The sequence below is a fragment of the Falco peregrinus genome, chromosome 7 (assembly GCF_023634155.1).
Source record: "Falco peregrinus isolate bFalPer1 chromosome 7, bFalPer1.pri, whole genome shotgun sequence".
In the NCBI taxonomy this organism is placed as follows: domain Eukaryota; kingdom Metazoa; phylum Chordata; class Aves; order Falconiformes; family Falconidae; genus Falco; species Falco peregrinus.
In genome coordinates this window covers 1,552,323-1,580,299 of record NC_073727.1, presented here as the reverse complement: position 1 = coordinate 1,580,299, position 27,977 = coordinate 1,552,323, and the positions used below count along the sequence as shown (strand labels likewise).

General features: G+C 44.0%; 2 protein-coding genes and 1 long non-coding RNA gene across 5 annotated transcripts; 1 reads left to right on the top strand and 2 right to left on the bottom strand.

Annotated features, from left to right (window-relative positions):
- Positions 1–112: 112 nt before the first annotated feature.
- Positions 113–4,953, bottom strand: CRLS1 (cardiolipin synthase 1). Its single transcript, XM_055811143.1, has 7 exons — positions 4,465–4,953; positions 4,204–4,341; positions 3,527–3,656; positions 2,946–3,031; positions 2,449–2,517; positions 2,025–2,116; positions 113–439 (listed from the first exon to the last, which is right to left on the bottom strand). Exons 1-7 carry the CDS (start codon positions 4,936–4,938, stop codon positions 352–354), a joined length of 1,077 nt encoding a protein of 358 aa, XP_055667118.1. The 5' UTR covers positions 4,939–4,953; the 3' UTR covers positions 113–351.
- A 45-nt stretch (positions 4,954–4,998) lies between these two features.
- LOC114010794 (uncharacterized) lies at positions 4,999–7,079 on the top strand. Its single transcript, XR_003552437.2, has 2 exons — positions 4,999–6,012; positions 6,717–7,079. It is a non-coding gene; the product is annotated as an uncharacterized LOC114010794 (long non-coding RNA).
- A 339-nt stretch (positions 7,080–7,418) lies between these two features.
- Positions 7,419–27,901, bottom strand: MCM8 (minichromosome maintenance 8 homologous recombination repair factor). 3 transcript variants are annotated; one of them, XM_013295274.3, is made up of 19 exons: positions 27,588–27,901; positions 27,346–27,516; positions 27,078–27,152; positions 26,497–26,579; positions 26,167–26,316; positions 25,341–25,444; positions 21,076–21,274; positions 20,170–20,255; positions 18,517–18,668; positions 17,420–17,618; positions 16,590–16,620; positions 16,171–16,311; positions 14,479–14,620; positions 13,660–13,855; positions 13,167–13,380; positions 10,861–11,070; positions 10,204–10,280; positions 9,551–9,740; positions 7,419–8,216 (listed from the first exon to the last, which is right to left on the bottom strand). In XM_013295274.3, exons 2-19 carry the CDS (start codon positions 27,470–27,472, stop codon positions 8,124–8,126), a joined length of 2,469 nt encoding a protein of 822 aa, XP_013150728.2. In that variant the 5' UTR covers positions 27,473–27,516; positions 27,588–27,901; the 3' UTR covers positions 7,419–8,123. The 3 variants fall into 3 exon arrangements, with proteins under 3 accessions (XP_013150728.2, XP_027635606.2, XP_027635604.2); XM_027779805.2 differs by having other exon boundaries at positions 27,346–27,531; positions 27,649–27,901; XM_027779803.2 differs by having other exon boundaries at positions 27,649–27,901.
- Between the last annotated feature and the right edge of the window lie 76 nt (positions 27,902–27,977).

Genomic DNA, 27,977 nt, shown 5'->3' with positions numbered 1-27,977 from the left:
TACTTGGTGCCTTGCATGATGATGGCAAAAAAAGCTGGTAAAAAGTGCTTACTTTCACTTCAAAAACAGTAGAAAATTACTCAGAACGCACGTGGCAGCAACCAGTAACCTGTGTCTTTAAGAATATCATTTATTTGTTTTTGTAAACAACCTTATTTTTAAACAAATTAAAAATACATTGAAAAGTCTCTCTCTAGATATATACACAGTACATGTTCAAACTTCACTTCATTGCGATGCCATGGTTTAAGCTGAAAAACAAGAGCTCTTGATCCAAAACTCAACTGCAACACAGCCACCTTCGACAGCACAGCACGCTGCGCCGCCAAGCCCCGGTCCTTCAGGAATACTTCATTTGTTATTTATCACCTGAACTGTTTTTCGGCCATAGTGGTAATAGCTGTATGCAGATGTTACCGTTGTGAAAGCTGTGATGCACCTTTGGGGAAAATAGTTCTGTAAGTTGTTTGAGTCTTCAGTACAATAATAAGATGTGTTATTTTTAGGCGTCTTCCCTATTTTTCACTACACAGCCAAGGACTTTGTCCTACAGAAATGCAGTTTACAGTTTAGATGCTGAAATTCAGTACTAAGTGGAGGATTAGATAAACAAACTGCCACCCAGCACTAAGCAGCACATTTCAGTGTAATTACACACTAGGCCAAATTTCTACCATATTAGCACTTGTTTTAGAGAAGGAAAGGCAAAAGATTCCATATATGTAGCCTACATAATTTTTACCAGCTTGAGAACTGACTGATGTGAGAAACTATCCCCTAGTAATATGAAAGGGGAGCATTCAAACCGTACCAAACTTGGACTCATTTTACCAAATTCCAAAGCTAAAGCACAAGTTTTGGCTTTAGCCTCTTTTTTTCCCCTTCTCAGATGCTGGGTAATAACGATCGGTATTTCTAAACCAGCACTGCTCCTCCGTGTCAAAGGCTGACACCATTCAGGCATGAGCCACCACCATGGTCCTGCCCCTCCCTCACCAGTGCCCTCCCTGGACACACTGCCGGGCTCATCCAGGGCATTTCTGAGCGTGGTTATAGCGTACTCTGGTAACTCACGCCCAGCACTTCTCTGTTACTCACAACACGGTAACACACAGTCCCAGACAAGCAGCAAAGTAAGCATCTTTCACAGATGCAAACCTAGATTTGGCTTTCCAGCAGGAGGAAAAACCACACTGACTGTTAAGATCAAGTTTCCCAGTTCCTTAAAAGCCTTGCGGTTTGGGTTGGGTTTTTTTTTTGTGGTTTTTTGTTTGTTTGTTGGGTTTTTTTCCTAAAAGGTGAGTAACACTGTATTTTCCACTACTTTAAACTATGTTACTTAGTAATTCTGTTATGTGCTGCTCAGCCTCTTTGTTCTGAAGTCTTACCTAACTGTTCTGGAGAAATAAGTGCACTTGTAACACCTGCTACAATTCAGATTCTGATACAGTTCAGCTCTCCAGTGATAGCAGTGAAAGGAACAGCCACTACTTAAGGAGGTACGCTCCTGTATGCCTGTTCTCATTCGATCCCTCCCTTTCCTTCCTATAGTCTAGCAGGAATCACCGATTTCTTCAGGTGCTTTTCAAAGAGGCCTCAGAAACCTAGATTTCAAGATAGCAGGTACAATATAAAGTAAAAATAAGAAAACACTTCTCATCTACTTTTACTGATACTAGGGTTACTTTTTCAAGGATACTTACAGCACAAATAAATAAAGAATCCATACAACCTTTCTCCCCACTCCCTTCTTTTCTGTTCATCTGAACTTACACTATGTTCTGAAGACTTGTTTCTTAGCTATTATTCCTGGATCTTAACTAGTTTAATTTGGCTACTTCTTGCTTGTATAGTCAGCTAAGTACCATAAATACCTAGCTCCTGTGGCAGTCAAGGATAAATGTGTAAAAATTCAGGCATCTGGGCACAGGTTTTTTTTGTTCCACACAATTAGATTAATCTCAAATACCAGTTTCTTTAGAAGTACATTAAATTATCCGAAAAAAAGTGCAGAGATAAGTTACCATAATGTCTGCAGATATATGCTGTCCACATAATTGAAGACAGGAGCTGCTAAAGAAGCTGCCACCAAAATTAGCTGAACCGCTGTATTCATCTGATAAAAGCAAAACAAAATATGTGACTAAAATGAAGATACGTACCGTGCAAGGAATACCAATATACACTTTCATTACTGGTTTAAGCATTAGTCTATCTACACAAAATTTATTTAGAAACCTCTTTTAATGAAGTATCTTGCACACTCAAAATTAGCATGTACTCTGACAGAGCGCAGTTGAAAATCTTTCGGGACCTAGGTTGCCTCTGAATTAGTCAGCACTGTTTTGAAACCGCTCAGCAGTAGTAGCAAACAGCCCCTCCCCCTCCAAACTACACACCACCCCAAGCACTGAGGAGTTACCTTTTGTAATGAGTTACTGCTCTTACCTTGCTAATCAATGTCGGTTTTAACTGGGCAGTAGCGTAACAGGGGTTAAAATACCTACTGAGTGTTCTCTGTTGGGGAGAAAAGAGGGAGGGGGGGAGGAAAAAAGGCAATTCTAGGATATTCAGTTTGATATGCCTCTTGACACGATACAGAAAAATCAACTGTAACACTGAAGAATTCTGCTGCTACCACTCTTACAAGATTTATTACACATCATACACAGGAAAAAGTTATCAGTAGCTCTGACTCATCTTTATGAAACTGTTTTATGAAATACTGTTCTGCTTACAGATCTACCTGGCAATAGGACAAGAACACCACTACATCTTAGGCTATCTAGCCAAGTTTTGAGCAACCACCAAGTCCCAAGATGAAAATCTCTTTGTTACAACTTTTAATAAAGGCTTATTTTTTTATGCTTGTAAAAATACAGATGATTTAATCAAAGTAAAATGATTACATGTTCATGCAATTTTGTTTAGTGCTATATACTTACCGGTGGAGACAGAGTTTTGTATCGCACATAAAAAACAGCAGCAATGAGCGCTACATCCCTCAGAATAATCATGGATGTAAGTGAAACTGAAAAACCAAGCCAACAGGATCTAGTGAAAAATCATGCCCATGATTAAAACCAAAACCCAACCAAAAGAGCACAAAATACGAAGCAAACAAAATAACCATTCTCAAGCTCTTCTGAACCAAGAAAACTTGGCGTGACTGGAAATTTTTTAACCTGCCTTCTGAAAGTCTAATCGGAAGTCTTAAAACAATCCAGTCTCTGAGAAAATTTTTGAAATAGCTACTGACCACTATTGCTTTCAAGAAAATACATTTGAGAACGGCAATATATGCTAGTTGCCTTTGTAAATGGTAACACATGCTTTCTATGAGGTCTACTGGGAGGATGTATTCCAAGTATTTAATCAGAGCAAACAGCAAAGTACATCTGGCAAAGCAAGAGTTCCATGCAATACACTGCTCTCCCTCCAGAACCATAAGAAATATAACTACAGATAAAATTAGCTTCTTTACCTTGTATATATATAGTACTGCATGCAACTGACATTTTCTCACCTGGGATAAGATTTGCACAAGTTAGGCTTACATACAGCACGCTGATGAGAATTTTATCAGCCAGAGGATCAAGAGCACTTCCCAAAGCTGATTTCTGATTAGCCCAGTTTCGTGCAATAAATCCATCCAACTAAGAAAAACAAAGTTCAGTGTTTCTTTGTTAGAAAACTAAGAATAACAATAGCTTATATATGCTAATGTTAGAGATACTTCAGGAACATCACCGCTAATTTAGCTAAGATGGAACATGACACCTGTTTGCTGGTATTGGTATAATTTTTTCAAACCGCAGACCAGATTGTGGAAGCCTCTGAATATATTCGATTCTCATTGTTTAAAAAATAAAATGAACTGGAAAAAAAGGTAACCGATGTTCTAAAATTGGCACAGTTAGTCGGGGTGAGTGCAGCAGGTACACCAGCGGGTGCAGCAGCGCTGGCTGGGACAGCGCCCGCTGGGGCTGGGCAGGGCACCCCTTTGCACCAGCAGCACCACGTTCGTCTGTGACCTCCCCTCCCAATGTCGCGCAGGATGCGCACAGCACTTCTACAAAACAACGAACGTAAACCCTAATCCGTTGTATTCATTTCCACTCCGCGCTGGAGTCCAACGCACGCCAAAGGTGTGACCGTAACCCACCCTCTTCCCAGAGCGCTCCCAAGGCGCTGCGAACCTACCAGATCCGTCACGCCAGCCAGGACAAACACACCCAGCGCGACGTCGAAGTCTTCTTCAACGATCAGGTAGCCCAGCACCGGCGCCAGCCCCATCCTGGCCATTGACAGCATGTTGGGGACGGTCCAAGGGTTTTCGTACTGCAAGGCAAGGCCGCCGGCGCTCAGCCCCCCCGCCGGCCCCCGGCCCCCCCGCCGACCCTCGGCCCCGCGGGGAGGGGACAGCCCGGGCCCTGCCCGGCCGCCGCGCCCCCGGTCACGTACCAGCTCGGCGTAGCGCCCCGCTGCCCGCCGCTGGGGGGGCTCGGGCGGCGCGGCCCCGCCGCTCAGGAGGCGCCAGGCGGCGGCGGGAGCGCGCAGCAGCGGCCGGCGCGGGGGGCGCAGGGCGGGAGGGGCACCCGCCCCCCCCGGCGCCTCCGCGCCCGCCGCCAGGCACAACCCGCTGCCGTTGCGACGCCGGCCGCCGGCACCCCCCGCGCCGGGCCGGCTGGCCAGCGGCCTACCGGGCTCACCCGGCCGCCCCCGCGCCGCGCCGCGGAGCAGCCCCCAGAGCCCCCTGCCCAGCCAGGCGGCGGCCAGCATGGCGCGGGGCTGCGGCCCGCCCGCGGGCCCTACGCGCGCTGCTGCCGCCCTGCCCGCGGGAGCCCGCGCCCGCCCGCCGCCGGCGCCATCCGCCGCCGCGACAGACTGCCGGGGGCCGCGGACCGGCAGCCAGAGGCGGGGGGGGGCGTGCGACATTTTGCGGCGGTTTACGGCATTCCACCACCACCCCCCCCTCCGGCGGGCAGCGCGCTTTACGGCAGGTTGCTCTCCCGCGGCGGTGAAGCGAAGGACTGACACCGGCCGTGAGGGGGAATTAAAGGGAAAACCGGTTTCCTGCCGTTTCGCGGCCTACCTGCCGGCCGCGGGCGGCCATGGCGGGCGGCGCTTTCCGCTCCAGCCGCTCCCTTACGGGCCCCTGACAAAGGGAAGCGAGGGTTTGTTTGGCTGCAGACCTCTCACAGCACCAGGTAGCCTCTTGTTCCTGGCACCTGCTCTTCGCCCTCCCTCGCCCACGTTTACTTTAGCTCAAGGAGAGGGAAAGTTTACTTTTCCAGTTGCGACCACTTGCTTCGGAGGCTTGTGCCTGGCTCCCTTCCCTAGCGCTAGGAGACACGGTTATTTTTCATATTTCTGGCATCAGTTTATCACCCGGCTACGGTTTGACTTTTTCAGTCAGCTTTAATTACACACAGCTGTCAACAACTGGCAAAACAAATGGAAAAAACCTGCCAAAACAACCACCACCATACAAAAAAACTAACTGCGTGTGGGATATTTAACTCTTCCACAGGTGTTTGGAAGAATCTAGAAAGAGCAGCTAAAATGTGAGTGACCATGTTAGTAAGTTAATTTCTGTACCTCGGGTGTAGTTGCTTTTTTCTTTTTTAAAGAGGCAGGAGAAGAGCCGGGCTGCACCATCAGCAAGTTCATAGATTACGCCGCCACAGTGGCCGATACCCCCGGGGGTCGCGCTGCCATCCAGAGGGGCTCCAGCAGGCAGGAGAGTTGGTTTAACAGGAACCCGATGAAGTTGAGTGACGCAGCTGGCCCTGGCACCGGGCTCTGGCCCGTCCTGCTTGGGCAGGAGAAGCTGGTCTCTTCCCACCTGGACACTTCGTGGTTCTGAGCACAGACCTCTGCATTCCAGAGCAGGGGAGGTGTCCTGGTTTCAGCTGGGATAGAGTTAATTTTCTTCTTAGAAGCTGGTGCAGGGCTGTGTTTTGGCTCTGATGCGAGAGCAGTTACACCGATGGTTTTGGTTGTTACCAGGTAATGTTTATTCTAAGTCAAGGGCTTTTTGGTTTCTTGGGCTGTGCCAGCCAGAAGGCTGGAGGGGCATGGGAAATTGGGAGGGAACACAGCCAGGACAGCTGACCTGAACTGGCCAAAGGGACATTCCATACCATGGGACATCATGCTCCATGTATAAACAGGGGGAAGGAAGCGGCAGGTGAGGGGACACCCAGCATTATGGCGTTTGTCTTTGCAAGCAACCATTACGCGTGGTGGAGCCCAGCTTCCCTGGGGATGGCTGGACACCTGCCTGCCGATGGGAAGCAGTGAATGAATTCCTTGTGTTGCTTTGCTTGCATGTGCAGCTTTTGCTTTACCTATTAAACTGTTCATGTCTCAACCCTCGAGTTTTACATTCCTTTCCGATTCTCCTCCCCATCCCTCGGGGTGAGGGGCAGTGAGCGAGCAGCTGCGTCGTGCTTGGTTACTGGCCGGGGTTAAACCACAACAGGAGGGAAGCTGGAACCCCACTTCTACAACTCCAGTTCTGTCATGTCATTATGGACTAGTTATATTGAGCAAGTCTGAGAGTTCTTTGGCATAGAAACCAACGTCGTCGTGTCTTTCCCGGCCCCCTCCCCGCCCCCAACTGCATTAATCTACTGGCAGAAGTTAAAATTGGTATCTAACACCTTTTAGCTGATCCCATGTAGGATTAACACATGTGCTCTGCTGCCCAGATGCTGATGCTCACGGACAGATGATGACTGCATGCCCACACAGACTGACAGTTCAGACATTAAAAAAAGCCGTTAACCACAGATACCACAATGAGCAAACACAACCTGGAGCGAGCAGGCGCCTTGCTGCTGAGTTCATACATGGGGCTACGATGTCTTAGTTTTCTCTTAAACGTCTCATCTGTCAAACTCGTCTTCAGTTTCAAGTATATTGCAGTACATTCACACTGAGGCAGCACTGAACAGTTTAACATGTTCTTTCAAATCTGTGAAGCTTCTATTTTCATACAAAATTGCTGTGGGAGCAGGCTGTAGATCAGATTCTTATGCCACTTAATAAAAAAGAAGAAATAATGACACTTACTTTCTTGTCTTACAATTTATGTATCATACCTTACCTTAGAAATAAAAGAAGACAGAAGAATCAGCAATGCATCCTTGATTTTTTAAAGTTTTTTTTTGGGGGGTGGTTTGTTTGGGTTTTAATACTGAAAGCTTCTCATCTGCCATTTTATTGCACTAGACTACGACTAATTTCATGAAACTCAGGAAACATTCATCACTCTACTCTTGCAGAACACACATTCTTCTGTGGCAGGAACAGTTACACAGAAACATACATAACATGTTCCCGTTATCTATCTTATAGTAGCCATTAACACCAACAGCATTCACTGTTACTGCATAATGCTCTTGAACAAATTGCAGATTTCTCAAAGTTTAATGAAAGACAAATAAAATCAAATTCCTGTTTCACAAATTAAATATTATAATAATGACATTTTCTTAATTCAGACCTGCATCTCAAATAAAACGGCAGCTACAAAGACCAATAAATGCAGAGCTGCAAAGCAGAAATTCAAGTCTGTTTCAATGAGGTATCGGTGCTTAACAGTTCTAAAACTGTGTTGTCTCAAACATGAAGGTTCCCAACTTTTTGGAAACATTTTTATACTTTAAATTCCTCTAATGAACTACAGTGCTAAAAATACAGCTCACATCATCTTCTCTGGAAAGATTTCTGGTTTTAAATTTGTGGGTCCAGCATGTCTTTTAGAAGTAAAATCTGTTACGGCACTGTGGTAACGTCAATACAAAGCACACTTTGGACTACTCGAGGATGATGAGGCACCCGCTAGTCTTACACAGTCTCATTTGGGCTAGCAGACCTATAGGACAAGTCAGGCAGCGATGCCACATGCCAGATTGTCCTACAGCAGCTTAAAGCAAGCCTGTGGGCACTGCTAGGTTCCGAAAGGGAAGCTCACACCGCAGTAAGCAACAGTGCCAGCAGTGCATCAATACTGTGCCTAGGTTGCAGTTCAGGGAGCTTTACTGCTGCACGCTCATCGGTCCGTTCCACATGTAATGACTATGCCTCAAGAAAGTTTATCACGGTGGCTCTTCTCACATAGTCTGAAGCTGATAAACTCTTGAACCTTTTTTCAAAAGATAACCCTGGTCGTTTAGGGATCCAATAAAGCTTTCAAAATCAGACACCTAGGAAAAGACAAAAAAAATTAAGTGAGAAGAGTGACATTTTACCTCTTGTAAAGCAACATAAACACTTTAGAAGAACTTAGTGAAATAAAGTGAGCTAAGAATAGTTTAGTTTCTGTAGCAAACTGCTGACCTGCTAGGAGGTGGCATACAGTCAGTTGCACCCCTTTGTGCTTTACTTACACGCTGGCTTTACTGTGGTATTACACAAAACAAGTCTTCTCCACCTCACGACATGTGGAAAGTATAAATACAAGTTCTGAAACACAACTGTCTACCAAAGAAAAGTCAGATTTCTACAACTTTCACTGGTTTCCAAGTATTTGTTACAGGTATAGAACTTATATATACAGGTATATATATGTATATATACAAATATATACAGGTATAGAAGGGCAAAAAATACTCTATATATGAAGGGAAAATTAGAATAACTTGAATTAGCTTTAAGTACCTAGTCACTGAATGAATGAACAATCATGGGAGGAGAGAGCTGGCAGTAACATGTCCTGTCAGACAGGATTCACACCAAATCCAGTTTTATCTACAGCCAACATCTGAACAAGTTTGGAAAGTGAAGCCATCTTGCCCCAGCAGACCAAAGCAGGCTAGCCAGGTAACGGAACGAACAGCATTACTGTCCATAATAGGTTCCACAAAGAGAAAGTCATTATCACTTCTTTTCACTCGTTACACCTGAAACCCAGTTTTAAGTTCCAAATTGGCACTTAAAGCTTTTTATTATAAAGCAAAAGGTATTGACGTTTTTATTTGGCTGACATCCCCCCCAAGTACAGCATAAAAATTGAGTACAGGATCAGCCGTGTTTGTGGCCACGTGCCCTACATGATGTTCCCATCGAGTTACAACATTATGATGCTTCAAGGAGGAATGAAACCCCAAAAGGCATATTTGGGCCAGAGAAAGCCAAGCAAAACGTCACTGCACTGCTGAAATAGAACATGGACACCACAACAGCCTAAATTTGAGAAGAAAAATAGGTGTGTTCCCTGGGGAGCCAGAGGAAGTATACTGAAATCAAAACCGCCTTTCTTGAAAGAAAGCAGAACCTTGTTATGGATCAGCTTCAGAAGCAGAACCAGCCCTTACTAGCGCAAGGAGTTGCTACTATCAAACAGCTAGTAAGATACTAGTAAAGCTTACAAACAAGGGCAATTGAGGAAGATCGTTCAGCCTATAAAAGCCACAATCATTACTTATTTCTGTTCACTGCAGAGACACAACATATGTGCCTTTTCCACTTTCCCTTTTGCAATAAATAATTTTGACTGGTCTTGCCATTTGTTGTTGAAGTGCTTGATTTCCGGACTTACTCGTATCTGTAGCTCCATCGCAATCTGTCGAAGCTGTTGCAAGTCAAAGAGATTGTTGTAAGATCTCTCTGCGATACTGTTCAGGGCAGAAACAAATCTTTTTGCTTGTGACCGATTGCTCATCCCAGACCCGTGCTGTGAACGTTCGAAGTCCAGTTTTCCAAATTCATCAGAGTAGGTTCCCAGCATGCTAAAAAAGGCAAGTGTACATGGATTTGCTTCCTGAAACAAAACTGCTTGAGAAAGCCTTCAGAAGCCACATAGGAAACCATCCCCTAGTAAGAAAGTCACTATCTAGGGAACTTAGATGAAGCATCTGTCTAAACGGCTTGTAAACTTAAACTATTCAACTGCAGCAACAGAGAGTAATCACAGGAGAGAAAAAACCCCTTTGGCAGTGCCTCATGTCTAAGTGACTGTGCACAGATACCCCTAACTGCTATGATGACAAAACTCAAAAGGTTAAGCAACCATATTCAACTCAGGGCTGCTGTCAGTTTTTAAAGAAGAGCTAACAAATCTGAGTATTGTGGGCCTAAACTTGAGAAATTGATTTCTTTACTGTGTTTGCATATCTGTATTAAAACAAACAAATATTTTCAATTAATAGCGCTGTGATGTTTTTTATTTTTAAAGCAGTGTGTATTTATTACCTGTATTTCATTATTTCTATTACATCTTCAGCATCTTCCTTGGTAGATTTCTCCCTTAATTCCAGCCTTGATCGTGCCTTAAAACAAAACAACCCCCCCACAAAAGTATATTTAAGATATATTATAGCTAATACGAAAAAAAAAGCTACAATCACTTTACTACAAACATGAATTTTAGGAGCAGAGATGGAACCTGAGCCTACAGGATTTAGAGGAAAATTCCTGTATTTTTTTCAATAGCTTTTCAATGTCATCTCCTGCATACCGATTATTAGGCTGTAGCTTGGAATTTATTTGCTTTTTAACAGCATATTGTTGGGAAGCTGCAGATCACACGTAGTGTTATTAAGGCATAGCATTAGGGAAGACAGCAGCAGTTCCTACTTGCACCTACTTTTTCTCCTTTTGGGAGAATGTGATAGATTCTCTTTCTACCCCAAAGGGTATTTTATTTCATAAGAGGCTTTAAGCAACATTAGCTCCTAAGCATTTGTAAATCTCTTGCATTCTCACATCTTTTCTTTTTTTTTTTAAACACAACAAAAAAGCACAGCAGTGAATAAGCTGTCAAAAGTTATAGGATATCAGTAGGAATTATCTATATTTAGCAATAATCTCTTTACTTTCAATCTCTTAAGTATTACAGCTTGCATTTACCTCTGTAAGTCGAATCAGTGACTCTAGCTGCCTTGTGGTGATTGGCGTGCTGTCTACTCCTTGGTTCTGTTTCCGGAGCTCAAGGTAGAATTCCTGGAGGACTTGAGCAGCTTCTGGAGATAAACTTGGATGAACATACTGCCGAGCATATCCGACATACTTCCTCAGCAGCTGATGTGGAATGGCATCAAAGTTTTCTCCTGGTAAGATCTAACCCAGTTACAAAGAGCTTAGATTTCTGTCAGAACGCTATACATGTTTTAACATAAAATCTTCATCTTCTATGCTTTTACCTGGTAAAATCTTCACTGTAAGGGCTTTAGTGCTTCGTATATGAACCATGCACTTAAAAAGTCCATACGCTGTGCTTAGACATGTAATTAAACACACTTGGCCATTTCAGAAAAAGCAGCTGAGGCTTCCCATTTGCAATGATAAGAAGTGCCAAATACGATTTAACTGTACCAAGAATTCTTTCTCAAAAAGAGAAAATCCAGTTTCGCAATTGTTATAAGACTTGGCTCCAAAGAAGATTAAGTCATCACTGTTGATATCCCACTTCTAAAGTACATGGGTTTAGTTCCATTTGGGGGGGATATTTCTCCTGGCATTTGACAATATCAATCCTCGCATTGATCACTTACATTTAAGAAACGTGCTTCCTCTCCTACAATCCCCAAATCTGTCACGAGTTGCAGACTTCCAAGGACTTATTTACACACTGCTTTATTTGGATTCAATATTTCACAGTGCATCATGTTATATCAAATTATTATATCCAGTCTAGTTCTGTAGCTCTTTACTGAAATCTAAACTAGCAAATTTGCTTTAGAACATGCCATGCTAAGTGTTTTCTCACTACCACAATCAAAAAAAGCCCCAAAAAACAGCTCAGCTAAAAAATTCTCTACTGTGCAGAGACCAAGATGGCTTGAGACACATCTTTAACAGCCCCAGTGGGGTGGGTAATGTTAGCTAAACATCCAGCTGGTACAAACAGGTGGCTGGAGCACAAATCTATGGGGCCAGATAGGATCCACGTGAGTACCAAAGGAGCTGGTGGAGGAGCTCACCAAGCCACTCTCCATCATTTACCCAGGAGATACCGTCCCCTGAGACACTGGCTGCTCCTGGCCGGGCCGGGGGTGCGCTGCGCTGGGTTCAAAGCTGGCTGGGCGGCCGGGCCCAGAGCGCGGTGGGGAACGGAGTCACCTCCCGCTGGCGCCGGGCTCACGGGGTGTCCCCAGGGCTCCGGGCTGGGGCCCGTCCTCTGCAACGTCCGTCGCTGATCCGGGCCAGGGGATCGAGTGTGCCCCCCGCACGTGTGCAGGCCACACCAAGCTGGGGGGAGCGTTGATCCGCTCGAGGGCAGGGGGCTCTGCGGGGGGGGGCTGGGCAGGCTGGGCCCGTGGGCCGAGGCCACTTGTACGAGGTTCAGCCAGGAGAAGGGCCGGGTCCTGCCCTGGGGTCACAGCGGCCCCAGGCAGCGCTGCGGGCTGGGGGCAGGGGGCTGGGGAGCTGCCCGGGGGAAAGGGCCTGGGGGGGCTGGCTGACGGCCGGCCAGCCGTGTGCCCAGGTGGCCAGAAGGCCAACACATCCTGGCTGGTACCCGGAACAGCGTGGCCAGCAGGGCCGGGGCAGTGCCCGTCCCCTGCGCTCGGCGCTGGTGCGGCCGCCCCTCGAACCCTGGGCTCAGCTCTGGGCCCCTCACTGCCAGGGGGACGTGGAGGGGCTGGAGCGTGTCCAGAGCCGGGCAGGGGCTGGGGCACAAGGCTGATGCGGGGGTGGCTGGGGGGGGTTATTCTGGAGAGGAGGGGGCTCAGGGGGACATTACCACTCTCTACAACTGCCTGAAAGGTGGTTTTAGGCAGGAGGGGTCAGTCTCTTCTCCCAGGTAACAGGCAATAGGATGAGGGGAAACGGTTGCACCAGGGGAGGTTTAGGTTGTATATCCGGAAAAATTTCCTGACTGGAAGGGTGGTCAAGCACTGGAACAGGCTGCACAGGGAGGTGGTGGAGTCAACCATCCCTGGAGGTGTTTAAAAAAAATGCAAAGATGCGGTGTTTAGGGACATGGTTTAGTTTTGGGCTTGGCAGTGCTGGGCTAACAGTTGGACTTGATGATCTCTAAGGTCTTTTTCCAACCTAAATGATTATATGATTCTAAATACTTCCTCTTTAATTCAGAGCCAATTATCATGAGAAGAGTGGGAGACTGAGGACATCAGCACATCAGGGTTGCCAGGTTCCTAATACAAGGAACCCCAGAGGAAGGGGCATAGCAACAGTCACAGGACAAGTCCTACCTTTAGTCTTTCAAGTAGCGGTCGATCTGAAACAACTTCGAGAACAGAGCGATCCTGTGTGTTGGTACGAGTCACAACAGCACTGCTGCATGCTGCCTGCTTTCCAGCTCGGATGGCCATCACATGCTCAGACAGCAAGTGATCATGATCTTCATTTGGGGTGTCCAGCAAAATGAAAACTAGATCAAATCTTGACAGTAAGGCACTCCCCATTCTGGAGTAAAGACAAGAAAACCACAGAGTGCTCAAAGAAGTGGAAAAATTACAGCAACTCTGTTCCACTTCAAAGACACTTAAAAAAAAAATCCTGTCTCATTCATTCAGGATAAATTAGAACTGCAATTTCTCTCTCAAAAGCTATGAAAAATTACTACAGTAAGTTTGTGTTCAAGCTCCAGGAAACTAGAAAGCAATTATATATAAGCTACAAGACTGCCAGAAGCATCTACTCCTGAACGTCAACTATAGAAGCAGCATTTCAGAAAGTGCTCACTTTAAGTTCTCAGACACTGTTTTGGCTTTGTTATAGTGTCCTCCAACTGGGTTTGCTGCAGCAACAATAGATGTCCGAGCTGGCAAACTGCAAACAATGCCAGCCTTAGCAAGGCTGATGCTTTGCTGTTCCATGGCTTCCAACAAAGCCTGATGCTGGTTTCCCATCTTATCAAATTCATCTATTCCACAGATTCCTGGAAGCAATTAACACAGGACAAAGACTTATTAGAAAACACATTAACTGATGGACAAGTGTATGCTACAGTCTCGTGCTACATCAGAAGTCCAACCTACAGTCCTAGGGACTGCAGGAGACATCGGAACAAGTGTCCATTTCAACAAGGTTTGTTTTCATTTCATGGTGCCGCAGATGAACCACAATGAAGTTGGCCTGGCTTGTGGAAGCAAGTATCTTGATTACCCATTAAGATGACAAAACAAGCTTTTTAAACATAGAAATAGGGGACAAATCTCATAAGCAAGCTGTTTTCAAAAACACTAAGAGTTCAGCAGCTGCCATTAAGTCCAGAGATTTCTCAACAAGGAAATCTTTGTTTGGCACAGTAAGGCTGGCATGTGAATTGCAGAACTCCAGTTTCATACACATCCTAAGCTATAGGAAAGCAGGAACCTCCTTCAGAGAAGTCACTGGAGAAACTCAGAACTTCCCAAGGTATGGAAAGCTAACATCGTACTGCAGGTTTACAGTTTTAGTGCACAGCTACACAAGCACTGTAGTTAATCTTAGACTCAGCAGCACGCACACCCCCGCCCCCCACATACAGTCATACAAAACCTGGAACATTACATGTATTACCTTGATCTCCAAGCACTAAAGCACCAGCTTCCAAGGCAAAGTCTCCAGAAGCACCATCTCTAGACAGTGTAACAGTCAGGCCAGAGCTGGTGGAAGTATTACCACAAACATACACACCTCGAGGAGCAACGTTACACACCGCCTAGAAGAGAAATAAATACTTTCTCCCTCCCCAAGGTGAAGAATTTCATAAGCCTTATTCTAGAGAAACAATTCAAAAGTAATCCCACATTTGTTTCCTTCCACTTAATATGGCCCATTACATTTCAAAGTATGTTGAAATGCTTGGGGACACCATTTGTCGCAGAAGTGCAGATTTATAGTTTCTTCAGACCCCTACGTCTAAATAGACTGATATCTTGTCCTACTGCCCAACACACACTGCTTTAGAGGGAGCATGCATAGTTCTTCCCACAACTAGGGGATAAAGGACAGTCCTAATCTTCTTCATGCCTCTAGTACCTAGAAAGCAGCCTAAATTTGAAACATGAACGTATGAAACATGAAAGTATGGTAGGCTGGAACAGAGATGTGTTAAGTTAAGTTTGCCTAGAATACAGTCATAACTGTTTTTTTCCCCAGTAAATCTGTAGTTAGTGATACCTCTGTTTTATTTAAACGGCAACACCCAAACCATATTTATTCAGCACCAGCTATGTAACAGGTACTGAGTATTGAATAAAGAAACCCCAAAAACCAACAAAAAACCCTGGCTCCTGTCTTCTACACAACTTTGGTTTTATCCTTGGGACTTTTTTTTCCTGTGACAGCAGTAACACAGGAGACTTGTTCCAGGGTTTTATTTGGAGGAACAGATTACTAGCTTTTCTTGAATGGCATCCTGTTATTCAGTAATGATGTGAAAAAACAAGTCATCTACTGCATGCTAGAAAGTCCCCATTCAATGAAAAAATTATTTATAATATTTGTTTGCCAAGATGCTTGCATACAAATCCATCACTTGAGTTATCCTAAGTCATATCCTAACATAACATGTCCACAGTAGAAATACTCAGACTTTTTAAATGAGGTATGCAATGCTACATGTCTAAGCAAACTCTGTCCCTCTTTGACTTCACAGTAAGCATGGGAAAAGACATGGACATTTAAAACCATTCAGTTTAAGACTGAAGAATGCTAGTACTAACTGTTCTGTCACAGTCACGCAGAAATGCCCACCAAGATCAAAACCCATACACACCAATCGGTCCCTTTTCCAAAAAGCAGAGATCTGTACCAGCAACACAGAAACAGGGTAAAAGAATGGAAGTAAACCTCACAGGTGGTAAGTGAAATGGTATTTAAAGTTGCATTAGTTCCAAGAGTGCTCTTATTTTATTAGACAATGGATCAGCTAAATGAAATCAGCTAAATGAAGAGTGAAACTCCTCACTGGGGAAAGGGTTGGTACAGCAAGCCTGTACTTGAAAGCCCAGACCAAATGTAACTGCTTTGGTAAGTGTTTTAACTGGCCTGATTCCTTCTGCAAGCCTCCCTGGAAGGAGAGGACAGCAGGGCACCCCTCTGGGTACTACCCTACGTTTGAGGCATTCTACATGAAAAGGGATCTCCAGCCAGGCTCAAACAACCCTTTGGTCTTAGCACAGCTGTCCTACTATGCTTACAAGAAGTCAAGATAACAAGGAATTAGAGACAAATACAATGAGACAATAGAAATAAATCAACCCATACTTGCAACATTTGACTTTTTCCTAATCCTGGATCTCCAACGACCAGAACATGTGGATCTCCTCGCACTGGGATTCTGTTCTTGTCATCTACAAACTTCTGACATCCTCCAAATAATGCCAGGGCCAAACCTGCCTTTACAATCTGTAGTGGTACACACCAATGCTAATAAGTATCCGACCATGATGACCAATACAGAGAGCTCCCTAGAATTGGTTGCAATAACCCTTAGGTTCAGCCATCCAGAAGGAAAGGGTTAAGACTGCCACCTCCTTGTCACTGAAAGTGACTGTGAGTCACGCCACCTGTACAGTCCCTGCCCCTTCCCCCCACCCTAGATAAGCTTTATAAATCCTTTATGAATTTACTGTGGCACAAACATTTCAACCTGAAGTTGCAAACAGAGCTGTTAAATTACTTACCTCGTGGCCGTAGATTGCAGGACAAAGAGAGCTGTAAAAACAAAGAACACTAACATAAGGGGAATATAAATCTTGTATTACTATTAATTAATCACTTGTTCTGTCTCTTGTCACAGAATATCTCCATAAACATACAAAACTTTTAGTTAGCTGTTGCTGAATTTCCAACAGAATCAGTTTAAAATCATCAGCATGAAATTTCTTGAATTTTTCAGACAACCAGATATGCTTGAAACAAGAAAAGCTTTTCATTTGTGTTCATACAAACACAGAGGAGATCCAGCTTCCCAGTGGTTTCTGCACCCTTTATCTTCATCAATTAACTACCTGTAACCCTCCTTTTAAAGGTGCTAGTTTTACATTCTTTGACCCCACTGGGAGGGGCTGAGGGACACTTCCACTAGAAAAGTACTTCTCTGTCTGAATGGAGGGTCTGTCACACCCTCTTCTCAGTTCTTGCACCTTTTTCCTCTGCTGTAGGAAAGCAGAACCAAGAACAAAACAGTACTCATGAGGTGAATTTACTCAGTAAGGAGCAAAATTAATCAATTGCTTTTTTTACCTATAGCTTTCTGTCTCAGGGCTGAACTAACACAATCCTAACTTCCCTGTACATCCTTGAATCCCTCCCAAAGTCCCAACATACCCACTGCAATACTTTCCCTTCCTCCCAAGCCCCTTGCCCTCTAAAGTTTGTTAAATCTCTGTGATATCTATTGCACAAGCCTTAAACGTTTCACAGTTTAATATTAGCTGTCATGTTGTCCAAAGGTGGTCATGCCTGTTCAGAAGTCTAATCCTAGACCTAGTCTCTGTCTGATGCAACTTACTTTACAATAACCCTGAACAGATTTTCCTCAGCTTGAATTTCTTGAACAGCATAGAGGTCTTTAAGAGAAAACTCCATGAATGATCTTTGAAAAGTCTCATCATCAAAATTCTTCAGTTTTTGTCCTTTACTGTTGCTGACAGAATTTGCCTCAATGTACAACAAGAACATACATTTGTCGTTCTTATTTTTAGAAGCTCCTGTTAGAAAAATTGAGAAAGAATGAAGGATTATTTTTTCTATCCTTGTGTACTGATGTTATTTACAAACAGCACAGGGTAATTCAGAAATATTAAGTACAGCCATATGCAAAATGTTCACCCTCCATTTAGGTACAAAATAAAATATTTTGCTGGATTAGGATGGCATACATATATAGAAAATTTTTCCCAGAATAAATGACGTTTTCCAGGAATTTCATATTACTACATTATTCTAGTAAAATGAAAGCCAAATATAAAATGCTCCTACTTAATATTTAGAGGAAAAAATCTATCATGTGGAGTAATTAAACATGTACCTTAGTAATTTTCTATATCCCCCAATGATTACTGAGCAGAGAATGCAGTCTCACAGTAAATTGGTACTGCAGTTCTCTGCAATATATTCTATTATAGCTGTAGGCAACATATTTCTTCACTTTGGGGAAAAAAAGAAAAAAAAGTTGTAAAATTTCTCCAGGGGGAACTAAACTAAGGAAGATAATACTCCTTACAACAGCGTGACTGCTTTCCTATTGTTTGAATGAGACATTAAAGTGAAAAGGCTAAGCAAATAACAAGTCTCAGGAGAAGGCTTTCCTATCAGCTGACAGGCTAAACCATCAGCTGGGAACCAGGGCCAGAGCTGTGGGTAGAGCAGCGGGTTGCGAAACCCCCTATCAGTGGGCATTAGAGAGGGCTCCTCTTGGACAGCACTGCTTCTGGCTTTTTCCAAGTAGCTCCTCGTTATAGAACTTCGGGAACTTCTGAGGAAACATACACTTCATGCATCTACAACTTTGAGGGCCCAAATTAAGGTGGATGGCTGTTCTTCCTGTGTAATCACTGGAGAAAACTCCACCCTAGGAAAAAGGTGTTCTCAGATTATGTATTTTACCTTCCTCGGTGCTCAACACCTTTACTATCCCTGTAATTGTGACCATATCTCCAGGGACACAGCTGTCCACAAGATCTTGAACCAGTTCACATTCGATTGTGCGGGGGATCCGGCCTGCCTCCCGCTGATCATCTGACATGAGCTCCTGCACCCTGCAAAACACAAGGTGTGCATACACTCTATGTGTAACATTTCCCATTCAGTTACAGCATACAAGATCTATAGCTGTGTGCTTCCAACCAGTCCTTTCCAAATTAAAAAGGGAGACAGAAGAAATGTCCTGATAAACTCTAGAAACAGCAGCACTGAATTTGGAGAAACAGAGTTTTTCAGTTCAGACTTTAATAAATAGGTACACATTATGCATAAAACCAGGAAGACAATAACTATGAACTCCAGAAATAATAATCAAAATTGAAATCCAGATTTTTATCACTGATGAGCATGTTCATGTAAAGATAAATACAGTAAGTGAAATAAGATGGGCCTCATATACAAAAATTAAGAGGTCAGACTCAGATGTTATAGCCCTGGTGAATGCTTAATTGGCATTTTAACCCTAGCAAAGCCCAAGAAATTCCTCAGACCATAACAAGAAGAGTAGCTCGCTCTTTATATAGTTGTAAAAACTCACAAGTTCTTCAAAAGGTTCCAGTTTTGGCTCTGCATTTAGAGCTCTGACAGTTTTCCTCCAAGCTCAGTCAAGCTTTTCTTAAGAAGCTGAGATAAACAGCACCCTCTAGAGCTCCTAAAAATGTCAGCACTGTTTTTTAAGATGATTTTTTAAATTATACAGAATGTTAATAAAGACAAACATATTTAGATGTCATTTGGCACAATAAGATTTTTGATGAAGAGCATGTGAACTTTGTAAGCAGTGGGAAAAAGCAAGCAGAGTCCTGTTTTTCCAAAGCTAACAGGATGGACAAGAAACAACACATCAGACTTTTCTGAATGTACATTATGAGGCAATACGGATGGTCATAGTGCTAATAGCACACAGTAAGATGGAAGCAGTGAAAACCAGCTCCATTGTCCACCTTCCTACATTTTAACATTGTTAATTTCTGCAGAAACAGTGACTTGTTCCCTTGTAGCAAAGGTCTTCCAAATTTTAGGCATACCTCATTGCTGATTAGACAGAGAAAGTGAATGAATGAACAGGCAGGTGCAGCACTATTTCCTTCTACTGAGCATACCTTAAGGACTGGGAGACACAATATCACTTTAAACTTAGATTATTTTTTTTAACCCTCATGTTTACTTTCAGTTCCTTCTAGTCAACTGTCACAGCCAAGCAATGTAACTTAATAGGGCTTTTCTAGCTGACTTACAGATTAAAGGGAATCATTAAACAATACATGCAATTAGAAATGACCAAGAACAGCTGTAAAGACCACAAGCTGAACATTTTTCAAAGAACTCTGTCATGGTACGGGGAATATCCAAGAAGCTATTATATTGGGCAAGTTTAATATACAAAATATACTAGCACTCAGATAAAACAACCACTTTGTAACACAAATTTTGAAGAGTACTTGCTGCAAAAGAAGATTATAGAAATTACACAGTGTAACATGGAATGAGCTGTCCTGTCACTTTTTGACTATCCTGTTGTATTATATTTTTGTGCAGAAGGGAAGACATGCTTACTTAACAGACTGCCAGTCCACTGTAGTGGTTAAAGGAGAGCTTCTGTCAGCTGTGAAGGATCGGCCACGGCACTCAGGAACAAGGCACTGTAACAATAGTAATTCTAATTCATTCTCAACCTTTTTTAAAATCATAGTTTGAAATTGCCTTATCTTTTTTTTTTTTTTAAAAAAAAAAAAAAGCAATGTGATCTGTTAAGGCCATTTTAGAAAAAAAAACCCTAGTTACATTAGGGCTACAAATTAGCACATGCATAATGAATGAAGGGCTATCAAGTACAGACACCTGAACCCTGACTCACAGGTGCCAGAACAAGTACAGCTGAATTGTATGATCCTTTTGGTGAATTGGTTTGAGTTGTTTTTTTTCGGGGGTGGAGTTATTTGTTTGTTGAGGTTTGTTGTTTGGCTGTTTTTTTTAAGTACTTGCAGATGTTCCAAAGGAGATAATTTTTCCACTTGAGCACATCAGGTAACATAAAATAACTGGGCACTGTCCTATGTCTAATAACTTCTTAAATCCAGATAAAAACAGTTAATTAACATAAAAAGTTCTAAACAAAACCACCACCCCCCCCCCCAGTCTAAGCATAGAAACCTACCACAGGGAGATGGATGAGGCTTTTAAATTTTAAACATAACTGGTGAAATGGAAATGCAAAGATACTTCCCCATCCCCACAAAATTTGAGAGTTTCTACATACTGCTTTTGTTTCAGCAGAATACCATTTTTTCAAATGACAAGGGTATGCAATAATACAAAGATGCAAGTTTAATGTTTTTCTGAAGTGTCAGTTTAAACTAGCTTTAAAGATTAGATATTTTTTTTTTTAATACCAGTGGTGCTTCTTTTTGTTAAATCACTATAGATAAGGGAAAAGCACAAAGTTAAATTATTTTAACTTACCTTAGTTGGAAGAGTATATTTTCCATCAGGTAGAGGAACACTCTGAACATCTCCGCACGTGCCACAGACAAAAGCTAACTTAGTGCACAGAGGCTTAATGTTACTGACACGCACAACGGTGCCACGCAAGGCAATATATTTTCCATAGCAGTTGGCCCGAACGTTTTTCAGCTGAGTTAGTGGATCATAGTTGTACACCCTACACAAGTCAAGCATTAACATTTTTAAAGCTTACCATACTCAAATACAGAACAACAAAACACACAAATAAAAGCCCCCCAAAACAACCAAACTCAAACAAACAAAAAAATACCACGCCTGATTTTTAACAGTAATCCAGAGCAAATATTAGAAATGTTTTGTCTGTGGACCCATGGCATACACTTTGATTTTATTCTAGAAAGCAGCATAACATTTAGTATATTTATAGTTATCTATAACCAGATCAGATTAAGACTTGCAGCATGTTAAGATCAAATATGTATTATGCCTACGCTCTAAAAGGAAGGGCGAGTTTTCACATTTCAAGGACATAAGAACCTGCTATCAGGTACAAAACACTGCACCTTGTTAAGGACAACAAAGAATACCTTGCAAAATAATTCAAAATAACAAACTTTAAACAGAATTGTTTACTGTGGAACAGACCTCATGAGATTGTCTAGTCCAAACCCCCGCGCTCAAGCAATGCCAGCTAGAGCAGGTTGCCTACAGACACAGAATCATATAGGTTGGAAAAGACCTTTGAGATTGAATCCAACCATTAGCCCAGCACTGCCAAGCCCAAAACTAACCCATGACCCCAAGCACCTCAGCTATGTGTTTTTTAAACACCTCAAGGGACGGTGATTCCAGCACCTCCCTGGGCAGGCTGTTCCAGTGCTTGACCACCCTTCCAGTCAGGAAATTTTACAATGGATATTAGGAAAACCTCCCCTGATGCAACATGAGACTGTTTCCCCTCATCCTATTGCCTGTTATCTGGGAGAAGAGACTGAACCCTACCCTCTTTCAGGCAGTTGTAGAGAATGAACGGGTCCCCACTGAGCCCCCTCCTCTCCAGAATAAACCCCCGCAGCTCCACCCCCCCCCAGCCCCCCCCCCAGCCCCTGCCCAGCTCTGGACACGCTCCAGCCCCTCCACGTCCCCATGGCAGTGAGGGGCCCAGAGCTGAGCCCAGGGTTCGAGGGGCGGCCGCACCAGCACCGAGCGCAGGGGACGGGCACTGCCCCGGCCCTGCTGGCCACGCTGTTCCGGGTACCAGCCAGGATGTGTTGGCCTTCTGGCCACCTGGGCACACGGCCGGCCGTCAGCCAGCCCCCCCAGGCCCTTTCCCCCGGGCAGCTCCCCAGCCCCCAGCGCTGCCTGGGGCCGCTGTGACCCCAGGGCAGGACCCGGCCCTTCTCCTGGCTGAACCTCGTACAAGTGGCCTCGGCCCACGGGCCCAGCCTGCCCAGCCCCCCCCGCAGAGCCCCCTGCCCTCGAGCGGATCAACGCTCCCCCCAGCTTGGTGTGGCCTGCACACGTGCGGGGGGCACACTCGATCCCCTGGCCCGGATCAGCGACGGACGTTGCAGAGGACGGGCCCCAGCCCGGAGCCCTGGGGACACCCTGTGAGTCCGGCGCCAGCGGGAGGTGACTCCGTTCCCCACCGCGCTCTGGGCCTGGCCGCCCAGCCAGCTTTGAACCCAGCGCAGCGCACCCTCGGCCCGGCCAGGAGCAGCCAGTGTCTCAGGGGACGGTATCTCATGGGTAAATGATGGAGAGTGGCTTGGTGAGCTCCTCCACCAGCTCCCTCAGTGCCCTCGTTGGATCCCATCCAGCCCCACAGACTTATGCACATCTAAGTGGAGCACCAGGTCACTAACTGTTTCCCCCTCAACTGTGGGGACTTCATTCTGCTCCTCTTCATCCCTGCCTTCCAGCTCAGGGGGCTGAGTACCCAGAGGGAAGCTGGTCTTGCTGGTGAAGACTGAGGTAAAGAAAGCATTAAACACCTCATCCTTTGTGGCAAACCTTGACCCTCCTTTTGTTTCTAATGTATTTGCAAAAACATTTTGTTATCTGTTACAGCAGCGGCCAGTCTGAGTTCCAGCTGGGCTTTCACCTCCCTAACCTTCACCCTGCCTAACTTCATGATATCCTTACAGTCCTCCAGAGTTGCCTGCCCCTTCTTCCAAAGGTGGTAAAGTCTCCTTTTCCCCCTGTGCTCCAGCCAAAGCTCTCTGTATAGCCAGGCCAGTCTTCTCCACTGCCGGCTTGTCTTTTGGCACACAGGGAAGGCCTGCTCCTGGAACCTTGAAGACTATCTTCTTGATGAATGTGCAGCCTTGCTGGACCCCTCAGCCCTTCAGAACTATTTTCTGAGGGACTCTGTCAACCAGGGTCTTAAACAGGCCAAAGTCAGCCCTCTGGAAGCCCAAGGTAGCAGTTCTGCTGACCCCTGTCCTTACTTCTCCAAGAATAGAAAAACATCTCATGATCACTATGCCCAAGATGTCCTCTGACCACCATATCACCCACTATGTCCAGTTGAACTTTGAATGCATTTGTGGATGGAGACTATATATCCTCCCTCACTCTAAAATAGAATTTTCTCACATTTGCATGGAATTTTACATTTTTAAAATTTGTATCCACTGTCCCTTGTCCTGTCACTGGGCACCAACGAGAAGAGTCTGGCTCCTGAATTCCAGGGGTTTCCCTGCTCCCTCCACTTAGGGCCCTGAACACCACCATCTCATGGCTCAACCCTGCCTATGTTGCAGAACCATTATAAAAGCAAGATATTTTATTGACTTTTTGAATACTTTCCTCTACAGGATAACACTCCATAGCATGCTCTTAGAATCCGAGACCTTGTATATACCTTTTTTTGGCCACAGGTTTTTCCTAAACACATTCCACTGTGTAATTAAAAGGGTGCAATTTTATAACAATGCAAAACTTAAGAATATATCATAGCACAATAACCCCCCAAATTAAATCCACCTGCCATGCTGTGGGAGAAGAGGACAGAGAATGTCTGAAGAGAGATGTGCGAGAGGAGTACGGAGAATGTCTGACCATTACTGATGGGAGATAATAGAAAGGAGGATAGAGAATGTCTGAGGAGAGATATACGAGAGGAGGATGAAGAATGTCTAACCTGGCAGGAGATGAGAAAACAGCTAGGCATTGTGAAGTAAGAAACATGAACATGGTTATCTAGTAGCAAAAAGGTATCTGCGTGCCTTTAGTGACATGTAACTACGTAACTGCATGAATGGTTTCTGCCCTGAGCCTGGTGGTACATACAGCTGGAATTTGTATCCGGGCTCAGAGATACAAATACGAGCTTCTTGGTACAATAAAGTGCCTGCGGTTGCACCACAACCTGAGTCCCTGCCTTCACTGCGTTTCGGCATGGTGTGGCGTATGCTTTCCCACACAAAGTCATCAGCAGCAGGGAGTTTAAAAAAAAAATAATTTCAGCTCAAATCGGGCTTACATTCCCAGTCCCCCTCAGACTTCAAGAGTCTGAGATGCCATTACTTCTGATAAAGAACAAAAAAAAGTGCTAAGGACTTGTTTCATTAAGAATTCAAAGGAAATCACATTTTTATAATTATAATAGCAATTGTGTTTCTTGAAAGTACATGCTTATTCAGAACTTGTGTAACCTGAGTTTCTTAATTTCAAATTCAAGTTGGGTTAATTAGAATTAATATTCTTGAGATTCCCAACCAGTCATCATTTAATAGATGTAAGCTAATATGAAATAGCAGATCCTCATATACCACTGTCAAAACATCCATAGAAGGAATAATAAATATTGCCAGCTATAATTTACGTCCTCACCCTCCAAATCAGCCTCTTTACAAAGACAAGCCTTTTGCTAACAAAAGGCTAGGTCATAATCACTTCCCAGCTTCTCCAGTAAACAGCAGAAATTTGAATAGTTTTGGTTTTACTCAATACATGTGTCACAGAATAGTTGTTCTACTTGTAAGTTACTTCTCAACTTACGAGCTTTTCTAGGTACAAGCTGTTTGTTCAGCTTATAAGCAGGTTTCATTTCACTTTTTTCTTCACAAGGACAGTTTAGCCTTTATCAAGGTGAAGAACAAAGCAAAACATAAACTGTTCTTCTGGAAATAGCTTCAGAGTCAAGTCTCTCAAAATAAATACGTAAGCCTTCAGCACCACATGTGAACACTGACAACCATTAGACAAAACCCAAATAGATCTTCCTGGAAAAAAAACGAATACATAATGCCCATTACCTAGCATGAATGAGAGGGACATTTATTATAGGTTCTCCATCAAGTGGTAATCCTTCCTGCGCCTGCAGCTCTGCAGCGTACCTTTCAAGGTCTTTCGTTAGCACCTAGACAGAACACAAAGGCAGAGAAGTGCAATGCGCCATGCAACACAGATTTAATTTGCTATTAAGTTTCATTACCAACCCTTACAATCAGATCCCCCTACTGAAGTCTAAAGAGCTCTTTGCTGTCCAGTGACCCCCACTTAAATGTGTTTTTCTGCTTCTGAGCACTTTTAAGCTTAATTTTTGATGGAATTTAAAATAAACATATTTGTGGTGTTTGGCTTTTTAATTAAAAAAAGTATACAGTAATGTTTAACATTGTGGAGTTTTGTTTGACTAAAGCACAGACATCTCAACTTATCTGTCAAAGCAGCAGTGAAATGCTACTTTAAGAGACACTGAATAGTTAAGAATTCTTGAATCTGCTCACCAGCTGTGGTTCTGCTGCATGAGGTGGGACACTCAGGACAGGTGACCCCCAGTATGTTAAAAAAACTCAACCACCCAGGAGTCAGAACTCCCAATAGGGAGTAACATTTTAGTTTTACTTAACTGCTTTGATGATTAATAAGCAAAATGCATCAAGACCAAAGCATTTTCAAAGTGTGACTGTGTGGGCCAGACAGAAACAGTGGAGAGATGGAAGAGTTTGTGTTTTGAATGAACAGTAATTTCCTGTAGGACAGAAAAACATTTGGGTTTTATAACTTAATTGCCTGAGTTCCACCGATTCTTCTTCGTTGCAAGGGTTATGCTTCTGTGTGTGAGAACGTCATATTTACCTGATGAATTGCCAGACCCATACACTGCAGTATCTTCTGAGGCATATCTCTCAATTCAGTAGATATATTTGGTATTGATTTAGTCAGCTCTTTGTCTTGTATTAGTTCCTTATAATCCACAAGAATACTTCCTTTTCTTTCTATTTCATCCTGTAAAACATTTTAAGTTATAAAATACACTTCAATTACAAATAAAATGTCCCCAAATCATGTCACAAGCATTTCACATCTATGATGGAGATCATTTTGGATAGAGAAAATACAAAAAATTTGCAGTTATTGTATCAACAATAGGTTGTTGGGATGGGATACGTTTTATTTTGGTTTTACCTTATCATAAAGTTCAATGCGTTGCATGAAAAACTTCTCAAAGGCTTGAGTCTTCAGGACAAAAGGAGACTTGTCAGCATAAGCTAATTAGAAACATGCTCCGTTAGTGACGGACAGAAATAATTCTTTCCATTTCACAAAATACATAAACAGGCAATTTCTATTCTATTATTTTTCTGCACTCCAAAACCGAGGAAGATGATAGATCTCTACAGTGTCACAGTAACGGTCTATTGTAAGACCTGCTACAAAACAGGTCTTTGTCTAAGACGACATAGGACAAAAAGAAGCAAAGTAGAAGTATGTATATTCCTGTCTTTGATAGACTGCAGATTTTATGTAGCTAACCAAGCAGGTTTAAGAAAGATTGTATTTTACATTATTCAGGATTCCTTTCCAAGGTTTGGAGCCCACAGAGACTACAGTATGCTGTAAGATTGAAACGTCTATCACATTCATGTTTTTATATAAGAAACACAAATTTCAGTTGCTTTCTGTTGAACTTATCCCCTCTACTCGTAACCAATTCTAGAAAAAATGGAATAAAATACTTCCTACATATCATTTTAGTCTAAAAATACCTTCAGAGAAATAAAGTTTCCAGCCCTTATAGGGAATAAACTGGTCCAGTGTCGATTGAACTAGTCGAGACCTCACTGGAAAAAAAAACCATAAAAAGATTGAGATGAGGATTAAAAGAATATGGATACTAAAACTTTGCAAGCTTTACTCTCAGTGGTTCTTTTGACCAACGGGAGGCAAACAGCTGTAATTGCCTAGGGCAAAAGTGGTTCAAAAGAAAAGCATTATGGCTTCAGAGAACAGGTAGAAGCACAGGTGCTGGCTCACCAGGTTCGGGCATTCTTCTCCACTCTCCCTTCTGTCCTCTGCCTCGCCATCCGCCTCGCCATCCTCCTCGCCAGCCCTGAAAGCCTCTTCCCCGGGTGCATCCCCTGCCTCTGAAGCCCCCACTCATCTCGCTCCGCAGGCATCAGCTTGGGGACGCGATAGCGAACCGACCTAAAGAAACAGAAACTTTACCAGAAGATATTTAATTTAAATTAGAGTTACTTGCCAAGGGGGCTCTTCACCTGCGGGGTGGGCGCGAAGGCCCTGAGATACCACGGAGGCGCTGCGAAGGACCCGGCCTACCTCTCCCTACCAAAGGGAGGGCCCCATGAAAGAGCCGCACGGCCGTAGCGGTGAGAGGACGAAAGAACAGCGCCGGAGCCCGCGGAACGGCCGCTGCCCGCGGAACGGCCGCTGCCCGGGAGGGCTGCCGCCGGCCCCTGAGCGCACGGAGGGACCCTCACACCCCGCCGCGTTCCATTTTGGCGCCACACGCTCCTTCCGGAGCCGCAACCAATCCCGAGGGAGCGTGTGGCGTCGCCGCTGGCCCCATTAGCTGATTCTCCCCTTCCGAGGGGGTCTCGCCCCGCCCACTCTCCCTTTGCGCCGGCTTGCGCCGCCGCACTGCGCAT

Bases quoted from the DNA above. Each gene is read 5' to 3' on its own strand.
- CRLS1 (XM_055811143.1), bottom strand. From the start codon at position 4,938: ATGTCGCACGCCCCCCCCCGCCTCTGGCTGCCGGTCCGCGGCCCCCGG. The intron at 4,342-4,464 runs GTACGTGACCGG...CTTGCCTTGCAG, and splicing joins CGGGGCGCTACGCCGAGCTG to TACGAAAACCCTTGGACCGT. The intron at 3,657-4,203 runs GTAGGTTCGCAG...TGTTTTTCTTAG, and splicing joins TGGCTGGCGTGACGGATCTG to TTGGATGGATTTATTGCACG.
- MCM8 (XM_013295274.3), bottom strand. From the start codon at position 27,472: ATGAGTGGGGGCTTCAGAGGCAGGGGATGCACCCGGGGAAGAGGCTTT. The intron at 27,153-27,345 runs GTGAGCCAGCAC...TTTTTTTTCCAG, and splicing joins GAGAAGAATGCCCGAACCTG to TGAGGTCTCGACTAGTTCAA. The intron at 26,317-26,496 runs GTAAAACCAAAA...AATGTTTTACAG, and splicing joins GCATTGAACTTTATGATAAG to GATGAAATAGAAAGAAAAGG.